This window comes from Pipistrellus kuhlii, unplaced genomic scaffold (genome assembly GCF_014108245.1).
Source record: "Pipistrellus kuhlii isolate mPipKuh1 unplaced genomic scaffold, mPipKuh1.p scaffold_m20_p_25, whole genome shotgun sequence".
Taxonomy (NCBI): Eukaryota; Metazoa; Chordata; class Mammalia; order Chiroptera; family Vespertilionidae; genus Pipistrellus; species Pipistrellus kuhlii.
The window spans coordinates 7,295,013-7,313,976 of record NW_023425524.1 but is presented as its reverse complement, the minus strand read 5'-3'; the positions used below and the strand labels follow the sequence as shown (position 1 = coordinate 7,313,976).

The window sequence follows — 18,964 nt, the reverse complement described above, 5'->3', positions numbered from 1 at the left end:
CCTCTTCCTGCTTCCTATATGGGAACCCCAAGAAAGCCACAAAACATGTTTTCATTATCACTGAAAAAAATATTCATAAACATATATTCTCCAGAACCTTGGGAAACAGATTCCATTTTCTCCATGCTCATCAATTTCAAATTATGGAAAAGAAAAAATAACCATAACTTAATCGAAGGAAATACACCCTAAAGTACACCCTATATTACAAAATACCTAATATAGCTTCATCATTCGGAAAAACTCATTTTCTACCTGGATTAAACTTAAGAGGACTGGTCTTTGAGTCCAGGTGCAACACTAATCTGATGAAATGCTATTACTCAGCTACACAACATACGTGGTGAATTTATCACTACCTTTCTCTCCACACCAACTCTGTTTCCACACAGACCTTTCTCTAACAGGAAGGGGGTGCCCATTACTAAGCCAGACTGGCCTCCGGTTACTCATCAGGAATTTAAGAAAAGTCCAGAGGCGATGCATTCCTGACCTGAGCAAAATGAGCAGCAGCAATGGTTTTTCCAATAACTGCACATGCTCTGAAGACACTTGTTAATGGGAAAGGGAAGTCAAAGTGTCACGTGATAAGCCATTTGGTGCCCAGAGCTTTAGATTTATGCACTTAGATCTACGAATAAAGCACTTAGCTCCACGGCCTCCATTAGAACAGGAGCAGGGGGTTTGACTAACATTAAGAGTGTCCTCTGGGAGGTATCGGATGACTTCCCCTCCAAGACAAAGGATAATTACTTATTTATACCTAATCTGACTAAAAGCGAATACGCCATATTAGGGAAAATAAAGGAAATCTGAAGAAAAAAAAAATTTGCATAGTTAACAGTCCCGGGAGGCAGAGTTCTTTCATCAGATTACAAGGATGGCAGATCTGATAAGCTCATTGATCCCTCCTCTAATGTCTCAGAAGTCTTATTTAATCTTTTAGAATTTCTAACAGTCAAAGATGATGTGTTAAATGGCACCATGAAGATAAGTATGATGTGAAGTCCTGAGCAAAGGGTACGTGATATGTTTAAAGTTATTTCAGTGCTCCATTTCAAAACATGTGTTATGCACTTGGACAAAGAGAGCTCATCCTGAGGCGTAATAGCGCTCCCATGATCCTGGACAGAGGGAAACCCCGTTGCTAGTCAACTGGAGCCATTGCAACTGAAGGCCCCACAAATCCTATTCGGAACAACCTCCTCCCCCCCGATGCGGTACCTCCTGCATACACACAAGGAAACCAGATGACACAGGAGGTGCCAATGGGCACAGCTCAATCTGCTCTAACCCAGAGAGCAAGAAAGGACTCTCGTTTCCTCTTCTCTCCTCAGGGGACATCCTGATTTCTCCTCCCAGGACCTAACATGGGCTGAACGTCAACTCAATTATGAATACAAACAGCAGTAGGACTACAAAAATCATAGGAACACAAGTGTAAGTGAATAACATTTCTGCTTGTCCACTATCCAAACATCAGGACCGGTCAGGTTATAGCCAGCTGCTGATTGCTGACAACTGAAGCCTGTTTTATTCATTTTTAAAAATATATATATTTTATTGATTTTTTTACAGAGAGGAAGGGACAGAGATAGAGTCAGAAACATCGATGAGAGAGGATCATCGATCAGCTGCCTCTTGTACAGCCCCTACTGGGGATGTGCCTGCAACCAAGGTACATGCCCTTGACCAGAATCGAACCTGGGACCTTTCAGTCTGCAGGCCGACGCTCTATCCACTGAGCCAGACCGGTTTCGGCTTATTTATTTATTTATTTATTTTTTAATCCAGTTTCCCTACTTCTAACTCCTGGCTCATCATTGGATGTTTCTGAACAAAAGGAAAGTGTGCCCCCGTCTAGCGAGGACCAGCCCTCGTATACATACTGTGAATTATTAATCTCTACACTGTCCATCTGCACCGGGGGATGAGGGGGGGAATTAGCCTGGTGACAGGGACAGCGGGCCACATCCTGCGAAACACCCAGCTGTCTCCGAGAAAGCATGCAACCGACCAGACTGCCCCAGGCGGAGACATTAGACGCATCCCAATTCTCAGAACAAGCTCAGACTCAGCGGGCAGGCAGGAAACTGAGACCGCAGAGAGATAAGAGATACAAGTGTCTGTCCACCCTGCCTGGGCCTCTGCCTGGCCGGGAGATGGTGTCACCGCTTACCAAGAGACTGACAGCTACTGAAACCAAGATACAAAAGCCTAATCCAGAACCAGACAGAGCCAGCTTGGTAAATGGCCATGATAATAGAGAGGCATCAAACGCAGTATATGGAAAGTTTTTTCTAAAAAATCCCAAAGAAGCCGAAACCGGTTTGGCTCAGTGGATAGAGCGTCGGCTTGGGGACTGAAGGGTCCCGGGTTCGATTCCAGTCAAGGGCATGTACCTTGGTTGCGGGCACATCCCCAGTAGGGGGTGTGCAAGAGGCAGCTGATCGATGACTCTCTCTCATCGATGTTTCTAACTGTCTATCTCTCTCCCTTCCTCTCTGTACAAAATCAATAAAAAATATATTTTTTTAAATCCTAAAGAAAATGCTACCATCAGGACTCTCACTAGCCCACAAATGTGCTCAAGTGGCTGGCGCAGGGAGGGAAAGATAACCCGAGCAAGCATGCAAACAGCCTGAGAAAGCAGTGTCTGGGAGGTCATGAATGATGCATGGATGTTGGCAAATCAAGGAGATTGGCTAGATGCGGCGTGAGAGCTACACCTGGCATCCTTTTGGCACCGACTGGGAGGACTTATGCACCTGTCACTTTCCATTGACAGAGAAGTAATCCTAGCCAGCCTGGCAGAACCCGGGCACAATCACCAGCCAGTGCAATCTGGGTCCTTAATGGTCATGACTGTCAAGGACGATGCTGGCTGAGCCAGGGCTGTGAGTAAAGCTTTCCTTCAAGATCATAGTCTCTCAACCTCGGCGCTACTGACAGCGGGCCTGATGACTCCTGTTTGAGGGGCTGTGTTGTACATGTTTAGAGCATCCTTGGCCCTGGCCCACTGCATGCTGGGAGCATCCGCCCTTCCCAGGTTTGACAAACAAAAATGTCTTGAGACGCTACCCAATGTCCTCTGGGCAGAACCATTGCCCCTGTTGAGATCTACTGGTTTATTTTTTATTTTATTTTTTATCCTCACCAGAGGATATTTCCCCACTGATTTTTAGAGAGAGAGGAAAGAGAGGGAAAGTCAGAGAGAAATATGGATGTGAGAGGAACACATAGATTGGCTGCCTCCTGCATGTGTCCCAACCAGGGCCTGGGCTGGGGAGGAGCCTTGACTGGAATCAAACCCAAGACCCTTCGATTCACAAGTTGATGCTCTATCCACTGAGCCAAACCGGCTAGGGCGAGCTCTACTGGTTCAGAGCAATCAAATAAGACAGCAGGTGTTCAGTCTTGAGGAGAGACTTCCATCAGACTTGCATCTGATGAAGCACCATCAAAATCAGTCATAAAGGTGATTGGGTGAGCACACAAGTGCATGTCAACCTATTTTCTCTACCTTTCTGTTGGATTGTGTTTTGTTTTGTTGGTACTCCTCACCTGAGGATATTTTTCCATTGATTTTTGGAGAGTGTGTTAGGCAGGGGGAGAGACAGAGAGAGAGAGAAACTTCGATGTGAGAGAGACACATCAATTGGTTGCCTCTCACACATGCACAAGTATGTGCTCTTGACCGGGAATCGAACCAGGGAACCTTCAGCCTGCAGGCCAATGCTCTATCCACTGAGCTAAACAGGCTAGGGCTTCTTTCTCCACCTTTTGACCCTGAAAGGAGTATCACTAAGTGGAAAGGTTAAAAACCTCAGCAAAGTGCTGAGAGAATGTCTTGTAAACATCTCAAGATGATATATAATTATTCTAAGTATCTCAATAGCCTGAAAATGACTCAATCTCTTCTTTCTGTGAAAGAACATGCACAAATGTCCTTACAACTTCATTACACCGTGCCATGTTTGATTCCAGGTGATGCTAGGGATTTCTAGTTACTTTTTTGCGCTCTTAAGTCCTGTCCTTTGCCTATTTTACCTCCTCAGTAAGAGGGAAAGAAAACTGGAACTTTACTGCCTTTTTCTTATTCTGGTTAACAACAACAACAAAAAAAGTAGCCATAAAAGTTAAAATTACTAAAAGTCATGTGAGTATATAAAGCAAAATAATTATAATAATGAATATATGTAATTTAAATTTCATCAGCAAAAAAGGACCTCAGTTGCTTACAAGTTTTATTTGCATGACTAATCCTTATTTAACAGCCAAACCATTCCTTTTCTTTTAATTTTTAGAAAACAGAGATGATTTAGTCTGTGCTGAATTATCGACATAATTTTGTCATTTCAGAATGAATGCTTCAGAGGCTTTATTGTATTGTTGCCTGCCTTGCTCTCAATGAGGCTCATAGTAAGACAAACAAATAAGCAAGCATTAGTAGTTGTGGAGAATGTGTGTGTGTGAGCAGAATATAAAAATACTCAAAAAAACAGTCAAGAAGATCAGAAAAGAAGAAAAAGAGAAGGGGTTGTAGGAGGAGGAAGGGTAGAAGGGGGAAAGAAGAAGTAAAAGAAGAAATACCAGTTTGAGGAGTAAAACTGAGAAAAACAAGAACTTCCGCCCAAGTCACACACATGCTTTTGTAAGTTTGCCAAAGGTCCAGATGATATCATTGTGGGCTAATCCAGTGACCAAATTATTGGCTAGTCCGGTTTGCACAGGCTTCCTGCAGATGTGAGCTCTCCCTGGGAGGGAAACACACTGTGGACTCTGGAGAGATGTGCTAATCGCATACAAGTAAAACACAGAACATTCACATGATCTTCGGTTTTCTAAACCAGATCAATTTACAAAAAAAAAAAAAAAAAAGAATCAAACCCCCCTCCCCCAAATTATATATTTTATTTCCATTTTCTTTTCTTTTTTTTTTTTAATATATTTTATTGATTTTTTTACAGAGAGGAAGGGAGAGGGATAGAGAGGTAGAAACATCGATGAGAGAGAAACATCGATCAGCTGCCTCCTGCACACCCCCTAATGGGGATATGCTCACAACCAAGGTACATGCCCTTGACCGGAATCGAACCTGGGACCCTTCAGTCCATAGGCCGATGCTCTATCCACTGATCCAAACTGGTTTCAGCTTTATTTTCATATTCAAACTTCCACTTTCTATGAACTAGTTCCACCCCTCGCTGTTATTTTAATTAGAGAGAAACATAACCATTATCAGTCAGAAGCTCCAACCCAGTGTTGATGGAAGGAACATTAGAGACCTGGGGGTCTGAGAGTGATGCCTGGGGTGGGAACCAGCTCTCATATATGTTTTGTGTGGGTCTTTTTTTTTTTTTTTTTTTTTTTTAAAGATAATTTTTATCGATTTCAGAGAGAAAGGGAGAGGGGGAGAGAGAAACATCAATGATGAGACAGAATCATGGTTTGGCTGCCTCTTGCACGTCCCCCACTGGGGATGGAGCCGCAAGGAATGTCATTAAACCTCTGCAATTTCTTGCAATGCCCTGACTGGGAATCGAACCCTGACCTCAACCACTGAGTCATGCTGCTTGGGCTCTCTCAAGTGTGTTTTGATTGGAAGGAACAGTGTGGGAGGAAGGGAGAAGCAAAAAGAAGGGAAGGAAAGGAAGAAGGAGGAAGCAAGAAAGAAATGGATTGCTTTTAGAAAAAACATAAACTGCCCAGTTCTGCCACAAGCCTCACCATTCCCTGATGTCTTCCACTGGCAGCTTCACACATTCTGTAATTCCCAACGAGGCCCAACTTTATTTTGTAGATAAAGAACAAGAATCTAAGAACAGTCTATAACTTGCCTAAGTGAACAGATGTTTGTCAGCCAGGCAAACAGTAAGAGTCAGTGACCTGGCTCCTGATTCCACATTCTCTTCCTCTGACTACATCACACCCTTCCACAAGTTCAATCTAGAGCCTGAAGCACCGAGATGATGAAATAGGGGGAGTCGGCACATAAGATGATTAGGTCGATGAGCAACGGCTGAGCAACTGGCTGGGCCCCAAATTATATTTAAAGGAAAATAAACAAGGAAAAGGGTGAAGAATTAGCATGGAAAATTGTGAAAACATTTTGCATTTAAAAAAATATATATTTTATTGATTTTTTTACAGAGAGGAAGAGACAGGGATAGAAAGTTAGAAACATCGATGAGAGAGAATCATCGACCAGCTGCCTCCTGCACACCCCCAACTGGGGATGTGCCCCCAACAAAGGTATATGCCCTTAACTGGAATCGAACCTGGGACCTTTCAGTCCGCAGGCTGACGCTCTATCCACTGAGCCAAACTGGTTTCAGCACATTTTGTATTTTTATGTGGTTATTTCCTGGCTGACTATAAATGAAGAGTTGATAGTAATGATTGCAGGCACAGACATTTAGAAACCAGAGCAGTAACTTGAGATGAAAGACCAAGAATGCTGGTTAGCTTTCCCCCTGCTCCTGAACCAGGCGAGAGATTTTGGGGAAGTGACAGCAGATAGACAAAACTAAACCAATAAAACCAACGCAAAACAATATAATGAACTTGAACTTGCATTTTATCTGATTGAATAATGGTAACGTACTTTTCAAGTTATGAGGCAGACACACTCAAAATCATGAAGTTCGCCATATAAAATAATGCCACCATACTCTGTTCAGAAACACACATTTGGGCTTTAAGGAAGATCCTATAAAAGAGGTAATTTATAGGTATGAAGTGAGGAACTTCTAACTATGCTTTGTGCCAAAATTAGTTTTGTTTTCTTTCTATGAATTGTTATATAGGCTACATAAACATAAAAATGAAACACACACACACACACACACACACACACACACACCAAACAAAACAAAAAAACAACAACATAAAAATGCTACTAAATAACAAAGTCCTGAAAATCCATGAAAAATCAGGTGCCACTTCTTGATTCATTGTTAAAACTATCACTAATTTTTTTAATACTTCTATTGATTTCAGAGAGCAAGAGAAAGGGAGAAACATCGATGAGAGAGAATCACTGATGGGCTGCTTCCTGCTTGCCCCATGTTGGGGATGGAGCATGCAACCCACACATGTGCCCTGACTGGGAATCTAACCGTGACCTTCTGGTTCATAGGTGGGTGTGCTCAACCACTGAGCCACACCAGCCGGGCTAAAGTGTTTTTGTTGTTATTGTGTGGGATTTAAAAAATATATATTTTTAATTGATTACAGAGAGGAAGAGAGAGAGAGAGATAGAAACATCAGTGATGAGAATCATTGATCGGCTGCCTCCTGCACGCCCCCTAATGGGGAATAACGCCACACCCATGCAGCCATATGTCCTTGATCAGAATCGCACCCAGGGCCATTCAGTCCCCAGGCTGACACTCTATCCACTGAGCCAAACCAGCCAGGACTAAAGTTTGTTGTTGTTTTTTTAAGTTAACTTTTTTCTTTGCTTTATGTCTGCTCTTGATTACAAATGTCCTATTTTTATACCGTTAGCACACTAAATTTCAAATTTATTTTAAAATGTATTAAATTTCATTTGAATGAAAACTCTTGAGTATTAAAAATAGTACAATAACATTAGCTTGAATTAAATGTCCTCTGATGCTTACATAAAAATTCAAAGTAAGATTGAAGAAGGAGAAACATTAGGAGTCATTTATAATACAATTTATTTTGCCAACCTCAAAAATTAAACAAATCACTCACATTATCATTGTGCACTGCATTTTTCTTGCTTTCAAATAAAACGTAAGCCTGGCCGGTGTAGCTCAATGGTTGAGCATCGACCTATGAACTTGGAGGTCACAGTTCTGGCGGGGGCAAGTACCCGGGTCCGGGTTGAGAGCTTGGACGCTAGTCAGGGGGGGACGTGCAGGAGGCAGCTGATCAGTGTTTTTCATCACTGATGTTTCTATCTCTCTTTCCCTCTTCTTTATTGTCTGAAATTAATTGTAAAAAAAAAAAAAAAAAGTGCCGAAACCGGTTTGGCTCAGTGGATAGAGCGTCAGCCTGTGGACTGAAAGGTCCCAGGCTCGATTCTGGTCAAGGTCGTGTACCTTGGTTGCGGGCACATCCCCAGTAGGGGTTATGCAAGAGGCAGCTGATCGATGTTTCTCTCACCTCGATGTTTCTAACTCTCTATCCTTCTCTCTTTCTCTCTGTAAAAAATCAATAAAAAATATTTTTTAAAAGTTAGAAATGATTATTTCTGTTATCTAACCGTTCTTGAAGCAGGAGGAGGGTGAATACCTTCACGAAGACCAATTCTTTGACCCTTATAGTGTGGCTACTGAGAATGCTGACAGTTTCTTAAGGCTGCTGACGATGGGAACGATAATTAATAACTCTCATAACGTTTACAGTCACTTGAAAATAAACTTTCTAATCTCCTTGAGAAATCCTCCCTTTGCTGCAAATACCAAGTATAAACAGCAGCTCATATTTAATGAGTGCTTCCAAGCACTGGTCTTTACCCTTATTTTCTACCAGAGTGATCTGTAATTATTTCATTTGTTTATTGTCTTTCTTCACCACTAATCCAGGGGCTCCAACAGGGCAGGGACTTTGTCTAGTTATTTATTGCATTCCCCCAGCACCCAGTATGCCATGGCCAGTTTCGCTCAGTGGGTAGAGCGTCAGCCCATGGCTTGAAGGGCCCCAGGTCCAATTGCGGGCATGCACACTTAGCTCAGTGGCAGGTTCAATCTGCCTTGTGGTGTAGGTGCGGGAGGCAACCAACTGATGTGTCTTCCTCACCTCGATGTTTCTCTCTCCATCTCTCCCCTTCCCTTTCACACTCTAACTGGTATGGCTCAGCCTGCAGACTGAGAGGTCCCAGGTTCGATTGCGGTCAAGGGCATGTACCTTGGTTGCAGGCACATCCCCAGTAGGAGGTGTGCAGTAGGCAGCTGATTGATGTTTCTCAAAGTGTACAAAGTGTACAATTAGGAGCTTACTGGATTAAAGAGCAAAGTGTGGGAAACGCGCAAATGTGACCTAGAGCCGTGCAAGAGTTGCTGCTGGCACTGGAGAGCTAGGTGCCTGAGTCAAGATCAGAGAGTTGGACAGGTGACCAAGGGGATCAAGGGAAACACCACAGGTTAACAGTAAAAGCAAACTTTCTCCTGTCCTCAAAAATCACAGCAACACTCATCTTCTTCCTCCGAGTCCTGGCTGGAGTGGGGCCGATTGGGGTGTGGGGCAAGGTACATGGCCAGCTCCCGCCCACCAGGCCCTGGTCCCCAGAGGGTGAGGTGCAGGATTCGGGGGCAACTCACCCCGGAGACTCCGCTGTAATTGCCCCAGAGCCTCCTCCAGGGTAGAGCTCTCCAGGGGCTCCTCCATGCGCAGACTCGGGGTCCAGAAATGGGAGTGAGTGAGGTGGGACAGTGTCCAGTAATCTCCCCTCCGAGCACAGGAAGCCTGGGCGCCCCGACAGGACCCGCCTGCTTCCCGCCTCGGCTGTCAACGGGGAGCCTGGAACCCCACTCAGAGGGTCTCTCAGCCTTCCCACCCACCGGGCCTCCTGGGGGATGACGGGACTTGTGGTTCACAGGCTGAGGCCTTGCAGTCTCGACTTCCCCGAGAGCAAAGTCCAACGACACTACAATTCCCAGAGGGCACCGCGGCGGCCCGAACCGAGGCTGCAACGGTTGGGTTGCCAGATCCGGTTGCCATGGGGACTGTTCGGAGGCTCCGCCCTTTTCCTGGTCTTAGTCCTGCCTTCGTTCCATCCTGCTGTTGGACCACCCTACTGACAGCAAGGTCTCCCTGCAAGGCCTGGACCCTTCTGCCTGTGCCAGGAAGCGTCCGACCCTGCAAGCTTCTCAAAGACGCAAATAATAACAAGCTCGACACTCCTCACGACGTTTGTCAAAAAACGGGCCAAATACATTCTCAAGTGAAAGCAGCTCTTAAATCCTTCCAAAAGAGCCTCGATGGTGTGGGAAAGGTGGCTCACACTACAAATCCGAGCATGCCCAGCCGCCCGACCTCCCCTTGCCACAGCTGGCGCACTGCCCGCTGGGAAGTGTAGTCCGCGCGAGTGGCGGCGGCGGCCGCCCAGGCCGGGGTCCTCCTCATTGTTCCCGCGGGCCTGGGAGGCGCGCTTGCGCAGTGCGACCTGGGACCAGCCTGCGGGAGACCCTCTCTGCACAAACCCCTTTCATTGTCTGCGCCCGGCGCCTGCGCAGTGAGCGCTCGCCGGGTCGGAGCCCGGAGCGGGGATAGGGCCGGGCTCCTCGCCCTCCGCCAGGCGCATGCGCACTGGCCGCCGCGCCTGCCGTTACCGCTATGTGCGGGGCGTGTGTGGAATAACGTTATCGCCCGGCGGCGGCGGAGCCCACAGGCCGGGAGGCCGGGAGCTCGATCGCAGCCACAGCGACGACACGACGACGACGACGACGACGACCACAGGGTGCGGGGAGCACGGCGTGCGGAGCCTCCCGGACCGGCGCCTCTCTCCGCGGTGAGGGGTGAGTGATGCGCGCCCTCGCCGGGCTTGGCCGCCGCCGCCGGGGCTCTCCGCATCCTCCTCCCTCCCTGGCTTTGCAGCCCGGGTCCCGGCCTCGGCCCCAGCCCGCGGCGGGGAAGGCGGGGAAGGCGGGGGGCCCGGGGGCCGCTTCCCGGATGCTCCGCGCGGCGCCTCCCCCCCACGCACCCCGATCGGGGGTGTTGGCCGGGCGCCCCTGCACCCAGCCCAGCCCCCCGTCACCCCCCTGGCGATCCGGGGCCCGGAGCCGCCGCGGGATGGAGTCCTGTCATCGCGCTCCGGCTCGGCTTTGTGCATCCTCCCCCTCCGCCCAGGCCGAGCGCGGGGCGCGGGCGGGGCCGGGCGGGAAGGGGCTCCCCGGGTCCGAGCCGCCTGCAGCGCTGAGATCCCCTCTTTGTGGGTCAGTTCCGGGCTGTGGGGTGACGGGGGGGGGGGGGGAAGGGTGTGGGAGACGGGGTGTCATGCACCCCCGCCGCCGGGAGATTGCACCCCGAGCTCGGCCTCGGCCCCCCTCCGCGGTGCACCCGGGGTGGGGGACACGGTTGGGGGGACCCGGATGAGCACCCAGGGGCCTCCTGTGGGCCTCATTGTCCCGAGGACTCGGATGCGGGGTTTGGGGGATGGCGCCCTGACGTGATTCCCCCGGGGAAGACCGATCGGAGCCGCTGACCCAACCCTTGGGCGGGAAGATGTGGGGTTTGGGTCCCCGAGTCCTCCCTCGAATCTCGTTTTCTTTTTCTTTTTTTCTTGGGAGTTTTCTTTCTGAAACGGAGGAAGGCAAGGTCCTGGAAGGCGGCGGGCCGGAGCCCGTGCAAGCTCCGCCAAGGCGATGGGTGGAAAAGGACTTTCTAAGGGCGAGGACCGGGCTCAGGGCAGGGCCGGCGGCGGCCTATTGTGTAGCTGGGAAATGCAGAATTGTTTTTTTTTCGGTGGGTTGGGTAATGCATGCTACGTTGCTAAGCGAATAGATGAACATCTTGCCTATTTATTTTTTTATTTTTTTAAAGCAATCAAAGCAAATAAAAAAATAGACCTGGTGCATTTCTTTGTCTGCATTTGTTTATTTTTATTTTTATCCTCTTGATGTTGAACATTCACTCCCCTTTGAGCGGAATGGGGTGCAGCAGATTGCAAAGGTCTCTTTTTTTTTCAAAGGGCCTGATCCTTGAGAGTTTGCAATGCTTCTGAGCTTGTCCTGGAGCTAAAACAAGCCCAAGAGAATGAGGCAGGATGGGGAGGAGCAGGTGGGGGATAGTGTAAGGGGTTACAGTATGGGTACAGTATCTAGATCTTTCCTGATGAAATCCTTCCTGGGAAGGCTTCCAAGATTTAGGAATTCAGCCCAGGAAATACTACATTGCAAGTCACAAACCCTCTTGCATATTTTTCTGCCCTCCTGTGTGCGGTTTCTAAGTCACACCAGGGCTGTTTTTCCTGCTTCCTAACTTGGTTAGCTGTTGCGCAATTTTGCTGTTTTAAATCCCAAGAATCTTAAGTGCACTTGACTGACAGAGGAAGACACCAAAATTTGAAAAGTTGACTGGCTTGTCTGACAAACCCCAACTTCCAATGAAAGGCAAGTAACATCCCCCCGTGGGGACATGTATGGAAAGCTGCTCTCCAGCCTCTGCGTGGCCTGTGACAGTCAAGTTCATGGTCACCCCAGTTGTATTAGTCTGATCCTTTGTTGCGTGAAAGTAATTCCACTGGAATAGAACTTTGGTTTTAGAAATTAACTTACTGATGTGGGGGAAAGATACCATAACATGGGTTTTGCATAAAAACAGAAGCTTGGGAAAATTTTTCCCTGCTACTTACCAAGTAATCATATTTTAATATTTTCTGATATTCAGTAGTATTTTATAGTATGATCAACTCTATAAATTTGCCACATAACAAGAACCTGTGAAGTCCATTTTTCATCAGTTAATGCGTTATTTTAAGCAAAAATTTACCTTTTGAAGAAAAGATTTGTGTTGAACTTTTTATACCAAAATTAAATGTATGCTTTTTATTGAGTTGGTTTTTGGATCAAGTGCTTTTTTGTTGTCCTTTTCATTTTTATTCTTAAATTCTACTTTGCACTTAATAGACTTAAAAATAATTCAATATTTCTCTTATATTTCAACTTAAAAATAGACTGTAACTAAATTAGGTGTGTGGAATTATATTAAATTACACTTGAAATGTATTCTACTGGTACATTTCATGGTATTCTAAAATTATCCTGTATGGAAATAAATAACCATCTGCATGTTTATTTGAGCATTAGAATAGTGAAAACTGCACTAGAAAATTAGTGTACATTATGCCTATCCATGCAAACATCAGGGTGCTATAAAAATTCTGTGCTTGGTGATTTGGTTTATTTGTTCCAAGTATCAGTTTCGTCTTTCCTCTTGACACTGAAAAACTACTTGTTTTATTGTTGCATCTGATAGTAATCAGATATGACTCATCTAGTCCTGAATGCTGTATATGTTTAAGGTTGTCAACATGTTTTTTACTGAACAAAAGCTATTCCTGAAAAATAATTTTTGCTATTTCAGTTAATGAGTAATGTTTTTGTCTTCTCTATAGCGAACATGAGCGGTGTTAAACTATCCTAATAAATACCTTACACACAGCATGATACTAAATTGTCAACTTAAATACCCGTTCAGTTCAAATTATACTGTAAGTGTAACAAAAGAGTAATTGCATACCATCGGAAAGTCCTCCCTGGAGGAATAGTGTTGACTGATCATTACATGTTGATGGGCTTCAGTAAGAAATGGGTTTCCTCTTACGGGGAGAAATCTGAGATCATCTTTATTCCATAACCTTTTATTAATGACCAGGATTTCTAATAATCAATTACACTTGGTGGAATGGGTTTTAATGTACTTACTCATATATTTCTTGAGTTGGCCAATGTGTGCAATACAAGACAATAAGGAATCTTCTGTCTTGGGGTAAGGTTGATGAAACTGGATATAGAGTCCAGTTAGTTGAAATGATTGTTCAAGAGCATATTATGAAATTGTTTGGCCAAAGTGAACTGATACAGCCAATATGTACTGACAGTAAAGCCCAGTTTTGTGTCAAACAAAAATAGAAAGGAAACCACCAAAGTGAGGTTAAAGAAAGCTTTACAAAAAGTACTAACATGCAAATAGGGATTGTACTAATATGTAAGTGGAAAAGAATCCCAAGCATGCATTAGGTTTGAAAAATGAGACATAGCAGAGAAGTCATTTAAGTATAACAATCATTAATAAGTAAGACAGAAAATATTACTCTTTGGAACACGCATGATATTTGTTACATAAATGAATAATCTATTATGTAGTAAGCACCTACTACACTGAGTGGCCAGATTATTATGATCTCTGAACGCATAATAATCTGACCACTCAGTGTATATTCTATATAATAAAAGGCTAATAAGCAAATTGTCCCCTCAACCAGGAGCTCAACCAGCAGGCAGGCTGGCCAGCCACCTATGTCCCTTCCCCTTGACCAGGCTGGCCAGACCCTACCCATGCACGAATTCATGCACCAGGCTTCTAATATCTAACATATATGTGTGTGTGTGTGTGTGTGTGTGTGTGTGTAATAAGTGCCAGATTATTATGCATTCAGAGATCATATTAATCTGTCCATTCAGTGTAAGTGCTAGGCAGAGTGTGTGTGTGTGTGTGTGTGTGTGTGTGTAATTCATGCAACAGTACTATAAATAAGGTATTATTTTCCAGTTGAGAATATTTGAGACCTAGAGTTAGTGAATAATTTTGTTTTGTGTCACACATTACTAAGTGGTACAACCCATAACTCAACCTATGTCTTTTTGACTAAAGCAAAAATTCTGACCACTCACCTTTTTTAGTGGGTTCAGAAGGCAACATTGATTCCTTTCTGATTTATAACATTTTAGGCTTAGAGGAGATTTTAGAAGTAATACCATGCCGACTACTAAATCCCTGTAGATGTTATTGAACCCAGCTTCTCCACAAACCATTTCCATGAGAAAGTAGCTTTTGAAAAGTATGGAAAGATCTTACTGAAGTTGAGTTAGTACCTGCTCTGTCTGTATTATGTAACTTCTTCCCACTTTGCAGTTCTGTCTTCATGAGTGAGATGCGGTAAGCTTTTCCTCACTAGCCTGGGTCCTTGCTAGCTAGGTCTTCTCTTTTCTAAGTTAAATATGACAACCCCTGCAACTTCATGTGATGTGGCTTCCTTTGCCATCTCATCTGTCGACTGCAGTCAGCTTTGTCAGAGCTATTCTTTCTCTGATCTGGTTCCCTATTTAATTCTGCAGTTATGGTCTGAATATAGTGCAGTGAAATTATGTCTTTCCTCAGCTTAAGCAGTGCACTTGTGTTTGCGGTCTCAAATTGTGTTAACTCTTGACTAGCAGGAAAGTGAGAGAAAAAATGTTACGTGGCTTTTCCAGTCATAGTTGTGCGAGTAGGGATTTTTTTCTTCTTCTTACGATTCTGATTTCTCCTTTTCTGATGCTATAATGACCCTTCTTTATGAAATGATAGTGCTGGGTGGTAAATTTCTTGGGACATTTGTCTTGGATTTCTTGGTTTTGTCTTAGAATTCTTAAATAAACAATAAAAAGTTGGCAGCTGGATATTGTTTCTCTTTGTGTTTTGAAAAATTTGTCTGGAAACCACTGATGTTATCAACATAAGCCAGCATCTTTTTTTATGTTAAGCTTTCTCCCAGTCTGTATATACAAGTTCACGGTGATTTTGAAGCAGTGTTATTTACCTTTAACTGTTGTAAAGTCATCTCTTTGAATGTAGCCAGCGTTAAAACTTGTTGAGGTCTTCTTGAATCACGATTCCGTTATCCAAGGGTTTAGCTTCCCTTCCTGGCTTTTTGACGTTCGCAGAATGAACAAGCCAGCCCTCTTATGTCTTTATCCTGTCCGTGTACTGGATGTGGCCAAGGGCAGCCTGCAGATTTATAAATAGAAGTGTTGCATGAATGAAATATGCTGGAGGTAAGCGGTGACACAAGATACTAGAAACCGTTGAGATGTTTTTATTTATTTGTTGTTTTTAATTAAAGAGGAAATCATGCTGCCCTCTTCCTGTATTTATCCTTTCAGTAATTTTTTTTTTCCAATTCAATTTTATAAATTTAATCTTAATTCACCCCCTCTCTTTTACATAAAGGATAGCCTCTTTATGCAGTTTTCTGCGCCTGGACAGATATACTTTAGAGAGTGGTCAGGGGACATCCCACTCTGAGAAGGTGACATTTAGCAGAGACTTATCCTATATAATAAAAGTGTAATAGGCTAAGTGTCTGACCTATTGGTCGACCATTTGAGTGACCGCTTGACCGATTGCTATGATGCGAACTGACCACCAGAAGCAGATGCTACAACTGGTAGGTTAGCTTGCTGCTGGGGTCTGGCCCATTAGGACTGGGCAGGAGGGCCAGACAAGCCCTGGAGGCCTCCTGTGGTCCCTCCCCAGCTGGCCAGCCCCCATCGGCCCCCATCAGGACTGGGCAAGACAACATGATTGCCAGCGAGGCCAAGGGACCCAACTTGTGCCCGAATTCGTGCACTGGGCCTCTAGTAGAAAATAAGGAAGCAGCCATGAAGGTATCTGGTTAGTGGTCCTGAGACAGGAATGGGATGAGTGGATTCTAAAAACAAAGAGGTCACTGGCTGGAAAGGTAAGAGGAGAAGAGGTTGGAGGAAGATTGCACTGGTTGATTTTATTTAAACTGCCTTGTGAGCTCATTGGAGTGTTGGAGCAGGAGAATGACTTAAGAATTGGGTTATATTTTTAAAGTATGGCTCCACTGTTTTGTGGCTGTTAGACTGGAGGGTGGAGAGAGAGGGACAAGGAGGATGAGCTAAGACACATTTGGAGTGATCTAGTCTAAGAAATGTTAGTGGTTCACACTGAGTGGTAGAGTGGCTATAGTGAAAATTATCAGATTCTGCTTTTAAAAAGACCAGGTGCTTGGGACAAATTAAGTTCGAAATGTCTATTTAAACATCCAAGTGGAGATATCAAGTAGGCAGTCGAATATATTAGTCCGGAATTCAGAAGTTCATTTCAGACTGAAGATATTGAAATTTAAGCATCATCAGTAGACAGTATTTATTTTTTGTTTTGTTTTGTTTTGTTTAATCCTCACTTGAGGATATTTTTCTTTTTCTTCTTTTAAAAAGTATATTTTTATTGATTTCAGACAGGGAGAGAAACATCAATGATGAGAGAATCATTGACTGGCTGCCTCCTACACACCCCCTACAACCTGGGCATGTTGCCTTGATTTGAAACAAACCCAGAACCTTTCAGTCCACAGGCCAGTGCTCTATCCACTGAGCCAAATCAGCCAGGTCCAAGGATATTTTTCAATTGACTTGTAGAGAGAGTGAAAGGGAAGGAGGGAGAGAGAGAGAGAGAAACATCAATGTGAGAGAGACATGCCAATTGTTTGCCTCCCTCACATTTCCCGACAAGGGTTGGGGATTGCAATTGAGGTACTTCACAACTTAACCAGGATCAAACCTGGGACCTTTCAGCCGGTGGCCTGATGCTCTATCCACTGAGCAACACCGGCTAGGGCAGTAGACCCTATTTAAAGACACAGGACTGGAAGACATCCCTTAGGCTGAGAGTTCATTAATTAGGTTGATAAGAGGCCTGAGAATTGAGACCTGATACTGACAAGAGAGGAGCTATCAAGAAGGATTGTAATGAAGTGGCCAATGACCTAGCCAGTTTGGCTCAGTGTTGGCCTGCGGACTGAGGGGTCCCAGGTTCGATTCAGGTCAAGGGTACATGCTGGCGTTTCAGGCTTGATCCCCAGTGGGGGGCATGCAGGAAGCAGCCAGTCAATGATTCTTTCTCATCATTGATGTTTCTCTCTCTCTCTCCCTCTTCCTCTCTGAAATCAATAAAAAATATATTAAAAAAAAAAAAAAGAAGTGGCCAGTGAGGTAATGAGTGTTGTGTCCCAAAAGCCAAGTAAAGTATTGTTACTTACAAGGAATGATCAATCACCTATAACACATGTAATCACCTAAATACTTCTCACGAAAGCAGGCAATATCTTCTTTCCTTCTGCACTGTCTCTGAGGAAATGATTTATTCCAGTTTATCAATGGGGACATTCACACTATCTCCTCCAGAAGCTACTACATCTTAAGCTCTGAACAGAGTTTTCATCACGAATCGGCCTCTGCTGCTTGATCAGCATAGGGAGTTGGCCACTGCCACTAAGAGAGAGCAGGAAAGGCCAAGCTATTCAAGGAGATTTGCTGTCAGAATCGCCTGAGAACCTCGAATTGTGTGACCTTGAACATGTCGCTTTAATTTCAGAACCTCAGTGTCTTCATCTAGAAATAAAGTTTGTGGTAGTCCAACTATTTTGAATAAATGAGTTAGATTAGTAAGAGACAAATGAAAGGTATAATCCCCATTTGCCCCGTGGTACCACTTGGGACTGTTAGATTGGAAGGAATGTGGTGGTTGGTGATAAAGTATTTTTTCATTCTGAGTCTGTACAATAGTTTCTTACTTCTGCATCCCATCCCAGTAGGCAGTTTTTGCACATCTATACTAATAAAAGAGTAATATGCTAATTAGACCAGACATCTTCCAGATGTCCTTCCAGATAAGGCCACGGTGGTGAGGGTACAGGTGGTTAGGAGGCGATCAGGCAGGCAGGGGAGCAATTAGGGGGCGATCAGGGTGGCAGGGGAGCAATTAGGGGCATCAGGCTAGGAGGCAGGGGCAATAAGGCAGGCAGGTGAGTGGTTTGGAGCCAGTAGTCCTGGGTGGTGAGAGGATGTCCAAATGCCAGGCTGAGGGACTCTCCCCCCCACTCGCCCCCATTCATGAATTTTGTGCACTGGGCTTCTAGTCACTCTTACTATTCTTGGGGTGGAGAAAAGGACATGAGGCAGTAGGGAGGCTTTGAGATAATAACTTGCTCGAACTCATCCTTTAATTCTAGGCAGAATGTCTAAATGACGAGAATGAAGTCAGGCCAGCTTACTTTTTCTAAGGCCAGCATGGAGAATTTCCCTTTTTTAACTGTTGTTGTTTTTTGTTTCGTTCTTTGGGGTTTTTTGAAGGTGTTTTACTTGATAAAGGTTTGTCACGTACTACATGGAATAGAAAAAGAACAGATTCTAAGCTCAGGGTGAGGTTAGCGGTCTTGGCCTCCAGGCAGCCAGCTGGAAACTGATTTGTGGAAGCAGACAGGGGAAATGAGTATAGTTGATGATGTAAGGTAGGGGTGTCGAACTCAATCAGAGAAGGGGCCAAAATCTAAAATCCAGCCTAAATCGCGGGCCAAATGGTTTACTGAACAGTCATAAACTGTCATTGTGATGGAAACGCAGTGGAGTGCAGTGATGACAGCGCGGTGTGGGCCACATTGCAAGGCCTGGCGGGACGGATTTGGCCCGCGGGCCTTGTGTTT

The 18,964-nt window shown here is 44.8% G+C and overlaps 2 protein-coding genes across 13 annotated transcripts in view; one reads left to right on the top strand and one right to left on the bottom strand.

Annotated features, from left to right (window-relative positions):
* The window catches only part of SDCCAG8 (SHH signaling and ciliogenesis regulator SDCCAG8), a 188,166-nt gene extending 178,750 nt beyond the window's left edge, over positions 1 to 9,416 (bottom strand). For all 5 annotated transcript variants that reach the window (XR_006742625.1, XR_006742626.1, XM_036453530.2 and 2 more), the window contains exon 1: positions 9,297 to 9,416. Coding sequence is in view for 3 of the 5 variants with exons in the window: in XM_036453530.2 (XP_036309423.1) it covers positions 9,297 to 9,363 (67 nt within the window). In the remaining 2 variants the exon portion in view is untranslated. The remainder of the gene's footprint in view (positions 1 to 9,296) is intronic.
* A 961-nt stretch (positions 9,417 to 10,377) lies between these two features.
* CEP170 (centrosomal protein 170) overlaps positions 10,378 to 18,964 on the top strand; it is an 88,403-nt gene continuing 79,816 nt past the window's right edge. For all 8 annotated transcript variants that reach the window (XM_036453502.2, XM_036453500.2, XM_036453499.2 and 5 more), the window contains exon 1: positions 10,378 to 10,493. The gene's annotated coding sequence lies outside the window, so the exon portion shown is untranslated. The remainder of the gene's footprint in view (positions 10,494 to 18,964) is intronic.